Below are 10,136 nucleotides of genomic sequence, written 5' to 3' on the forward strand. Positions count from 1 at the left end.
GAGCTCTTGCGTAACGTCAGACAATAAAAATCCCACGTCAAATTTTCTTCGTCACGGTATCATGCCTAAAAGCTTCAAGGAACAACACAAGATGAAAGCCACACCCGTCTCAGCCGACTACCCAACAAACGTTGCCCGCTCATCCCCACCCAGCCCTCCCGACACGTGAGCGGAGATCATGGGTGTGACCTGCGCCCGCTGTTGCAATCTGCAGGGTCACTCACAATCAGAGTCCCAGTCGCCAATCGTATTGTCACCGCTGCGTCACGGGTATCGGCGGCAGTGGCGGCCGACCCCGCTATCGGGCCGCCCGATAATGGCCGTCGCTCGCCGAGATAGCCGGTCGGGCCGCCCCTCCGGCGCGCTGGGACAGAGGAGCTGCCCGCGGAGCGCGCCGGAGCCGTGAGCGAGCCGTGAGCGAGCCGTGAGCGAGCCGTGAGCGCGGGCTCTGCCGAGGGAGCGGCATGGCCAGCTCCAGTATGGAGCAGGGCGGCGGGCCTCCGCCCGTCATGACACCGGCTTGGTCCGATGTGGATCTGGACGGTGAGTCAGCCGACGGTGAGTTTGAGGACTCAGTGAGTGAGTCAGTGAGTGAGTGAGTGAGAGTGTGAGTGAGTCAGCCGACGGTGAGTTCGAGGAGTGAGTGAGTGAGTGAGTGAGTCTGTGCGTGAGTTAGAAGTCAGTTTGCGTGAGTGAGTGAGTGGGTGAGTGAGTGAGTGAGTGAATTAATGAGTCTGTGCGTGAGTTTGATGAGTCAGTTTGCGTGAGTTAGTGAGTGTGTGAGTGAGTGAGTGAGTGAGTGAGTGAGTGAGTGAGTGAGTGAGTGAGTGAGTGAGTGAGTGAGTGAGTGAGTGAGTGAGTGAGTGAGTGAGTGAGTGAGTGCGTGCGTGCGTGCGTGCGTGCGTGTGTAAGTAAGTGAGGGAGTGCGTGAGTGCATGAGTTGATACGTGGGCGAGTCATTGGATGAGTGAGGGGGAACTCGGTTAGCATAGGTATATGCTAAGTCAGTAAGGACGATGAGTTAGTGTATGAGTGAGTGGATGAGTGAATTATCTTTGATGGATGGAGACTAGGAGTACTTACGGTGAGTAGTGAAGTGCGTGATGAAGCTTTTGAGTGAACGAGCGAGCCGATGGAGTAGTGGAAAGGCGGCTCCGGCTGGGCGTTTGGTGGTTGGATGGACTGTGGACAAGTGCAGTCGTGAACGAGTACCTACTGTAGGTGAAGAGTGAGTGTGTGATTGGATAAAAGAGTCTCTGACCCTCTCCGCCCCTCGGCCTGACCGCTGTCGCTGTGTCTGCGGCAGTGACCACGCCGCCGGCGGCGCTGTACTCGCTGACCCGGTGGCAGGCCGACCTGCAGGGCGCGCTGCGGCCCGGCCGCTGGCTGCCCGGCCTGCGCACGCCGCACATGTTCGAGGAGACGTGGCGGGCCGGCTCCACGCCCAGCGTGTGCCTGCTGGCGCTGGTCCGCGCCGCCAAACAGCTCCGCGCCGGCGTCAAGTGCCAAGTGAAAACCGTGTGAGTCGGTGGACGGCGGCGGTACCGGGCAGGGGGTCTGAGTTTACCAGAGCTTATCGTGAACATTGGTCGTTAAAACAGCTCCTTCCGCAGGAAACCATGACACAGCTGCTTCACACTCAACGTAACTGCACTTGTACATACCTACCCTGTATACCAAATGTGTCCCGAGTCGGGTCGGTAACCCGCGCACCCCGCCGGTGTGCCCGCCCCTGCGGTCAGATGTCGGAGTGGTCGAGCCAGGCGCGGGCGACGCTGCACTTTTTCACGGCCTCGCTGAGCTGGCTGGACGTGGTGGACGTGGACTTTGTCTCCGTGGACGGCTCCACCATTATCACGCTGCGCTCCTTCTCCTCGGGCCTGCTGCCCGTCAGCCTGCCGCTGGCGCCTCTCCTCAACGCGGTGAGACGCCGGATGAAATAATGAAATTCCTGATTTTTCGGATTGGGGAACATAAATTTACACAGCCCGCACCAAAGAAAAAGCACATGCTAATGCACCTTGCCCATGCATAACCCAATTCTGTCTTTTCAGTGCCTGTTCTTCTTCCCGTTTTACGATTTCGACCAGAACCGGTGCTGGATCGGCGCGTTGAAGCAGGTGTTTGACCTGGAGATCACCCTGATGCGCCAGTACCGGCCCTGCTAGTGACCAGTGACCGGCGCTGGGTGCGGCGGCCGGCGGACGGCCATGTGTGGCCGGTGATAGCAGCCGTCCCCGTCCCTCTGGGTGGACGAGGACCCCGGCGGTGGACCGGAGCCGGGCCTGTCTGCGGGTCAGTAATGCGGTCTCTGCGCCGGGTCCATAATCGGCGCTGGATGGGGCCGGACGACCGAGGGGGCGGCGGTGTTCCCAGGCACCATTATTCCGGCTGATGTGATGCAGGGGGTGTGTATGTAGATAAGGCGTGTTTGTGTATTAGGATGCTGTGATGCCGGCACCGGAAATGCGTGTATGTTAGAGACAGCTGCAAAATAGTGTATTCCTTGGTTAAGCTGAACTGTGTGAGGTGACTTTAGCAGTGCTGTGATTGTGGCGCAACTTATCATCGACAGAAACAGTGTCGTGATTTTTACCTGCCGTTACAAACCAGTTGTATCGGTTGTGTACCTGCATGTGGTTTATCTTCCTACATGTATTATCTATTGATCATTATTTCAATGAAAGTACCCATTTCCACCTGAATAACATGTGTTATCAGAAGTGCTATACAAAGTCCACGTATCATGTATAGGTACCTATTACATATGCATCAATAATAAACGCGTTATAACTAAAAGCTCAGCACCAGTTCAGTTCTTTGGCTAAACTAAAATACTCAATAACGTTCGATACGAGTGACAAGCAGCACCTGGGAAAGGAATAACAAAGAGGAGAGCAAAAGTTTTCAACGGACTCCGATATAAAACATGTTTCTCTTAAAATAAGCACCTATGCAAATAAAAGGCCTCGCTGGACCTTGGGTACAATAAGAATATCGCTTAAGGACATTGACACTGAATGGCGAACAAATCATTTTAACATTAGTAAAGAACACTATATTTACAAAGCCAAGTGCAGCTGTAGGTAGATATATAGGTACGATTTATATAGGCATGCATGGTTTGAGAGGGAAGGAGAAGGGCATTAAACCGCCAAAATGTGAATGATGCATATAATCTTATAAATCAAAATCAAATCGAATCAGCGTCCTGCGCAAAACCCTGACACGTCTCACTGAAAGAACATCACCTTCGCCAACGTTTAGAATCACCGTCCCAGGTGAGAAACATATCATCCATTTTCAACTCAGGGAGCGTCAAGTGTAATCAAAACACCCGGCCAGTGTCTGCCGAGTTGGTTTGTCGACTTCCCGTCTACGCACGGGGAGCGGCGCCACGGGACGCACTCTCGCGCCAGTGATCCGTTCTTCTGTCGAGCAGCGCACACGTGCCGCGCGCGGCGCCCGCTGATGACGTCGTCAATCAGGGCTGCGGGGCGCGCCAGGTGACGTCACACCGCGCGGCGACCGCCATTGGGCGGTTCCTCTCGAACGCAAACGTACATATAGCGCAACATAGGGAAGTGTTGGCAAGTCGCACACCGACTCCACAGGGCCCAGGTCCTTCTCCGACTGGGAACGAGTGTGCCGCAGATTTTCACCGAAATGGCGCACACTCTGTCCTCAACCCTGGCGCTGCTGAGCTGTTTTGGGGCCCTCCAGGCGTCCTCTGCGGACGAGCTGGCCACGGCCGCCTCACACACAGCCCCGCGGCACACGCTGCATCTCCACCTCTCCGTGGACGAGCTGCGCCACGTGTTCGCCGTCGAGCGCCACGAGGACGTGCCAGAGTACGACCTCTTCCACGTGAGCTCCAGACGAAAGCGCAGCCTCAACGGTCGGCACCGGCGCAGCGTTCACGTGCAAGCGTTCGGTGACCAGATCGACCTGGACCTGGAGATGAACCGCGAGATCGATAACCGCATCCGGCTCTTCTACGCCGACGGCGCCGGCAGCGACATCAACATCGAGCGCGTCGAGGGCGACACGGACATGTACGTGGGCGAGCCGTACCAGGACATAAGTCGCGAGGCGGCGCTGCTGGTCAACCACGCCGACGACGACACGCTGCAGCTGAACGGCGTGGTGTCCGACCTGGTGATCGCGCCGGCACCGAGGCACGTGCACCACCACTACCCGTCGTCCCATGACGACGACGCGCTGCTGGCTGACGACCAGGAGCCGCTGGACGAGTCCGAGAGCCACGAGAGCACGGCCCGGCTACGCCAGCGCCGCTCGACACCGCCGGTCACACGAGGACTGCACGTCATCTACAAGCGCGCCGCCTCGCCGTCGTCGTCCACCGGCTCGGCTCCCATCGACCACGAAGATTCTTCGCTGCTGGTGGAGAAGGAGCCGGCAGCCAGTGAAGACTCTGTGACGGACGAGTCGCCCAGCCGCAACAAGCGCAGCACGCCGTCACTCTACCCAGAGGTGCTACTGATAGTCGACTATCAGACATACGAGGCGCACAACTTTGATGCCAAGGCCGTGAAACGCTACATGATGACCTTCATGAACGCTGTTGATTTGCGCTACAAGTCTGCCGAGCAGCCGTCCATCACCATCAAGGTGGCCGGCATCGTCATCAGCAAATCCAAGGAAGCCACCCCATATCTGGAGAAGCACATGGTAACAAGCACAGATCTGGACGCCGTCAACGCTCTCTCTTCCATCGGCAAGTACTTGTTCAACGAAAAGCGGTTCCCCACCTACGATGCTGCCATGGTTATAACGAAACGTGACATGTGCACGCGCAGAAACGGCAGAGGCACCTGCAACAAAGTGACGGCTGGCTACGCATACGTCGGCGGTGGTTGCAGCATCAGCAACTACCACAAAAAGATCAACTCGGTGGCTCTGGTAGAGGATTCGACTGGTTTCTCCGGCATCATCGTGGCCGCGCACGAGATCGGACATCTGCTGGGAGCCGTGCACGATGGCTCACCGCCGGCAGCGTACCTGGGCGGGCCGGGAGCCCGCTCTTGTCCCTGGAAGGACGGCTACATCATGTCCGACATGCGGCGCGACCACAAGGGCCTCAAGTGGTCGGTGTGCAGTCTCAATCAGTTCGCCCACTTCGCCAACGACAAGCGTTCAAAGTGCATGCACAACCACGCCAAGAAACCGGCCAGCCTGCCGTCGGCCAAGAAGCTGCCCGGCAAGCTGATGACCGTGGACGCGCAGTGCAAGCGGGACCGCGGCTCGAGCGCTTGCTTCAAGGACCACCGCGTGTGCGCTGAGCTGTACTGCTTCGAGCCGTCCAGCGGCTACTGCGTGTCGTACCGGCCGGCGGCAGAGGGCTCCGCCTGCGGCCGCGGCCTGCACTGTATCAACGGCCAGTGCGTGGCCGACAGCTTCTACTACTAGCTGCCGCTGCTGCTGCTGCTGCTGCTGCTGCTGCTTGTTACGTGCAGGCTGGCCCGCGGGCGGGTCCAGCCAACTCTCAGGTACCTGACACAACTAATTTGTTGTTTTCATCGTTACCTGGTGACTGGAACTATAAGGTCATACGGTGTATTTACAATGCTGCCAAGTATTACCAGATATTTTCTACCGAATAGTTTCAATAAGCACATGTTCATAAGCATGTGTGAAACATTTACTTATTAACAGGATCTCATAAATGCGCATAAATGTTTATGTTGAATTCAGTAGCAACTTGTGATAGACGCATGTGTGCGAGTTTCAGCTGACATGTTTGAATGCATTGTTGATGTATGTTTGAATTGATATATAGTTGATCTTTTTTAAATAAACATGTACACATATAGTATAACAAGTTCTTTGAACTTTGTAGAGTAGTTAGCACTCGGCCTACTTGACCTAACCTTAGGTCACCAATATTACATTTCTGAGATAAGCGCTATTCGACATTGACGAAGATGATGGGACATTTTTGTTCATCAGACCCCCGCACTTTCTTCGATTGCCGCGCTGAAATGCTCCTCCGTTCTAGGCAGTTTTGGCATACCGCGGTCGTACCAGCCTGAGGATATTTTCTAAGGAATCCCCGAGTCGGAATAAACCTTTACCTGCTTAACCATTCATCGAAAAACGCCACATTGCGCTACAACTCGCGCCTCGTTCAAGTCGCACCCGGCCGCCGCGCGCAGGCATTCAGCGACAAGGCGCATCTTTGTCCATTTACCCATCACTGAACACGATTCCAGGGTCATATTTACACGACCTCTAGCTGAGCGGTCAACGAGGGGTCATGTCTGGTGATTGGCTGAATGTCCAATAATCACAGCGCGCGTTAGACGGCGTCCAAAAGAGGCGCCAGGACTTTCCGGACACCCTGTAATAGCAAGTATTGTAAGTTTTCCTGAGGTAAGGTCATTTGACCTTGAATGACCTGACCTGATGACCTGACCTTGAACGCTTTCCAGGCCCACAAGCAGCACGACGCCGGTCACGAGACAGAATGTAGCCAGAAAAATCACCCTCGCCATCTGCTTAAGAACTTATCGGTGTCGGGACGCGTGTGGGGCGCCGCTTAGCCCATGGGGGTGCACTTTGACGTGATGGGGGTGCATTTTCAGGGGATCCATATAGAAAGTTACACCGCTGACCCTCGCCCTGGCAGGGGGGGGTCGATGGAACCCCCCCTAAGGTTTTTCGAAGATAGCGTAAAAACGGCGGCGCACAGCGCCGCCAAATTTGGCACAGCCTATGGGGCAGCCTTTTTACGTATGGCCTGAAAATGTCAGGTCCGGGTGACCTTGGTTCAGGTCACCAGGTCAGAAAAACCGGTACAAGGTCATGGTCAAATTTCAATTTTCTTTATGCACCTGTCCAACTCACAGTTTTGGACTGATTTCCTTCAAACTTTCAGGATGTGCTAAGTTCACCGAGTTGTATAACATATAGTTCGTTTTTTTTACATCACTGACCTGAGGTCAGTTAGAGGTCATTACGTCGTAATGTTAAGCCTTGGGGAAATATTCAATTCGGAAAATACTGGAGATATCCGCTTCGTTTCATCACTTTTGTGCTTTGAAACCTCAGTACTTAACATTATGTCACTCGGTGCTTCTTTGTTTGGTGTACTTATCCATGGTTCAGGTCAAATGAGGTCAACTGAGGTCAAATGACGTTTGTGCCAATAACTTGTCACATAATAAAGATACAGCTTTTAAAGTGGTATCATTATATTCCTCTTGAAGAGCCGAGTCGAATGATATGCAAAATTAAGCATTTCGACCATTCTTAAGACTTAAGTTGTGCTTAAGATGTGCTTAACTTTTTAAGTACAATTAAGCAATCAAAGAAGCATATCATTCGACGCGCCTTAAAGTGTTGAGTTCACTGGTGCTTTTCTTTTAGCTCTATCTTGATTAGATCAAAAGTTATAGGAAAAATCTTTTGACCTGTTTTTAGCGAAATTTTTACATTCATACCCCTCAAAACCCCCTAAATATTGACCAAGAGCAACCAAATTTGCACAAGGGAGAGAACTCCTGGGGGCCCACCTATCCACCAAATTTGGTGTTTCTAGGTGCCATAGGAGCCAATCGCGAGGGGGGTCGCATCACCTCCCCCCCTGCCAGGCCGGCCGTGTTATGAAAAATGCCCTGCCAGGGCGAGGATTAAGCCATATCGGTTGCAACTGAAGCTAAGCTACGCATAGCTACTTCTAAGGGCTGAATACCATATAAAGTAGGTAGGTAATTGGAAACCAGGGGAAGGAATCGCTAAGGCTGGACCGTCCCGAGTCCGAACCCGTCAAATTTTTCTCGACCTTAAGTGTAGTTGTAACGGCTAACAATATAACATATAAAGTAGGCATAAATGCAATACTCAATATGCGTTGTCATCAGTCATGTGTCATGCAACCTACCCACCATAAGACGCATGGACAAGGACATTGGCCAAGCATCACTGGCGGTCGGTTAGGTATCTGACGGCACATAAGTCAGCAAGCATAAGCTGTCACCTGCCGTCGAAACGGTGAACCAATGGTACGTCCCTTCACCGCTAGGGTCAACAAAGGTTCTCGTCGAAAATCCAAGCTGAGACGTTTTGAGCCACGTTGCAAGGCCTATATACCTACCTAGTACCTACATATACCTACTACATGAGACCATGGTGCACTCATTCAGCTTAATGAGATGCTCTAAACACGACTCGAAACACGACGGGGTGGGGGGGGGGGGGCAAAACCTGCCCCCTCCCGTGTTTCGCCAATAGCTTCTAAGCGCGCTAAGCTCGCGACGTCAAATTTTCAGTAGGTACCTACCTACCTTACCTTTACCATACATTGATATTTGATTTGACATGCTCCCGGAAAATTTCAACAAAATAGAAATCCATCGCAAACTCTGGGAGGAAATGGCGGTTTAGTTGCGTCATATCACGCCATTTCCGCTTGAAAAACTGCAAAACTTCAAACACTCCTAACATCTTCAGTTTTTTTTTTAAGGAATCGAGACGTAACAAAAATAATGTAGGTACGTGATTCTGCTTTGTCTTTCAAATGGCTATCTCGGTTTTTCGAGAATGTTGGAATGTGGCTTAAACTTTGTCCAAAATGATTTTTGGTGGAAAATCATTGTAAAGATAAATCCAAAAATTTGAGCTTGTCGAAAAACACGGAATAAATAATAATTGTTGGATAATTAGATTCTGTGAACCTACATTCTCATTTTTGAAGAATCGACTGAAAATGTAGCAGTAGGTACCTAGTTCATTCAACTTTTTATGACATCACGACACACCAACTTTAAAAAATAACATTTTGGAAGTTCTAGCCCTCATACAGGAACAAAAATGGCACCATTCGATTCGCCGTGAAAAACATGCAGCATATAGACACCTTTTGAGTTTTTACAGTCAACTTCAAAATTTGACCTCACTTGATCTGACCTTGACCTGACCTCGACCTGGTATTCATCCATGGATATGGTCCATATCACTAATTGAGTATGCCCATTGAATTATATGAATAAAATGACCAATGAAACTCTGTCGCACTTGTCCTCTCGTATATTTCATTTCATGGTGAACTGACCAGACCTAGACCTTGACCTTGACATCAGGCATGAGGAATGACATCGTTTGCAACGCATCTTATCTTGGTAGCCTAAAAACACGTTTTGGGCAATCAATCGCAGTCCCTTCTTCTCCAACTGCGCTCCAAAGCCGATAATGTAGAGACTTGCATTTTGCACCCTTGCCCTGACCTTGACCTGACCTCTGAGCTCTTAAGGCAAAACATATTGGCTCAAAAGATCCGTCCTGTTGAGAGGTGTCCATTGCCGTTTTCTCGTCTTTCTACGATCATCGGTTCGGAAGTAAGACGGGGGGGGGGGGCAGAATCTGCCCTCCCCCCCCAGCATGACGCGTATGGTGGAATAGCCCAGCGCGGCAAGGGTTAACAGCAGGGCAATGGGCCATGCCCCCCCCCCCCTTCTACCCATTGGCGCCCTCCTGCTGCTCGCCACCCTCCTACTCCTCTTACTGAACAGTCACTGTATGCATCTGTGAGAAGGCCATGAGGGCTGTTCTGGGGTAATTTGGATGAGAAGCCCGAGCAGGCTAATCAATCTCATGAGGAACAGTCCTGTTATGGTTTATATTTCCATGTTGCTGCCGCCTTCTCGTTGTGCGTTTGTGTATGTATGTATGTATGACGTATGTATTGTATTCATAAAAATCTCCACATCGTGGCTCTTCCGATTTCAGAGTCAGTACATTAGTTAAACACAGTGAACATGTTCATAAAACACGAAAAAATGATGGTTTAAAAATCACTATAAATTGCTAAAATGCGATAAAACTGAGCACATCTACTCCCCATGTCTCGCGATTCACCTCCGTGGGTGACACAGTAAACGACTCCTCCTGAGCTCGGCTGGCAGGCGGTTCCAGGCGGTGGTAGCCCGGCACATAAATGCACGGCGAGCGAGTTCTGTGCGCACGCGTGGCATTTGCAGCAGCATACTCTCCGATCAGTGGCGCAGCCAGGGGGGGGTCAGAGGGTCAGCTGACCCCCCCGAAATTTCTGTCAGGGGCCCGCTCTGGGATAGCGAAAAAGAGAGAGAGAGAGAGAGAGAGAGAGAGAGAGAGAGAGA

At 52.1% G+C, this 10,136-nt stretch overlaps 2 protein-coding genes across 2 annotated transcripts; both read left to right on the forward strand.

Annotated features, from left to right (window-relative positions):
• Positions 1 to 322: 322 nt before the first annotated feature.
• Positions 323 to 1,879, forward strand: LOC122380117. The gene is made up of 3 exons (XM_043362941.1): positions 323 to 558; positions 1,307 to 1,520; positions 1,743 to 1,879. Exons 1-3 carry the CDS (start codon positions 465 to 467, stop codon positions 1,798 to 1,800), a joined length of 366 nt encoding a protein of 121 aa, XP_043218876.1. The 5' UTR covers positions 323 to 464; the 3' UTR covers positions 1,801 to 1,879.
• Positions 1,749 to 5,846, forward strand: LOC122380113 (A disintegrin and metalloproteinase with thrombospondin motifs 18-like). The gene is made up of 2 exons (XM_043362936.1): positions 1,749 to 1,922; positions 2,055 to 5,846. The coding sequence occupies exon 2, from the start codon at positions 3,667 to 3,669 to the stop codon at positions 5,428 to 5,430; it is 1,764 nt and encodes a 587-aa protein (XP_043218871.1). The 5' UTR covers positions 1,749 to 1,922; positions 2,055 to 3,666; the 3' UTR covers positions 5,431 to 5,846.
• The last annotated feature ends 4,290 nt before the right edge of the window (positions 5,847 to 10,136 follow it).

The sequence above is a fragment of the Amphibalanus amphitrite genome, unplaced genomic scaffold (genome assembly GCF_019059575.1).
Source record: "Amphibalanus amphitrite isolate SeventyFive unplaced genomic scaffold, NRLGWU_Aamphi_draft 000091F_arrow, whole genome shotgun sequence".
Taxonomy (NCBI): domain Eukaryota; kingdom Metazoa; phylum Arthropoda; class Thecostraca; order Balanomorpha; family Balanidae; genus Amphibalanus; species Amphibalanus amphitrite.

What these genes read in the sequence shown, in the direction of transcription:
- LOC122380117 (XM_043362941.1), top strand. Translation starts at nt 465, where the DNA reads ATGGCCAGCTCCAGTATGGAGCAGGGCGGCGGGCCTCCGCCCGTCATG. An exon ending in GGACGGTGAGTCAGCCGACG is followed by an intron (nt 559 to 1,306) that starts GTGAGTTTGAGG and finishes TGTCTGCGGCAG; the next exon opens with TGACCACGCCGCCGGCGGCG. An exon ending in AAGTGCCAAGTGAAAACCGT is followed by an intron (nt 1,521 to 1,742) that starts GTGAGTCGGTGG and finishes CCCTGCGGTCAG; the next exon opens with ATGTCGGAGTGGTCGAGCCA.
- LOC122380113 (XM_043362936.1), top strand. Translation starts at nt 3,667, where the DNA reads ATGGCGCACACTCTGTCCTCAACCCTGGCGCTGCTGAGCTGTTTTGGG.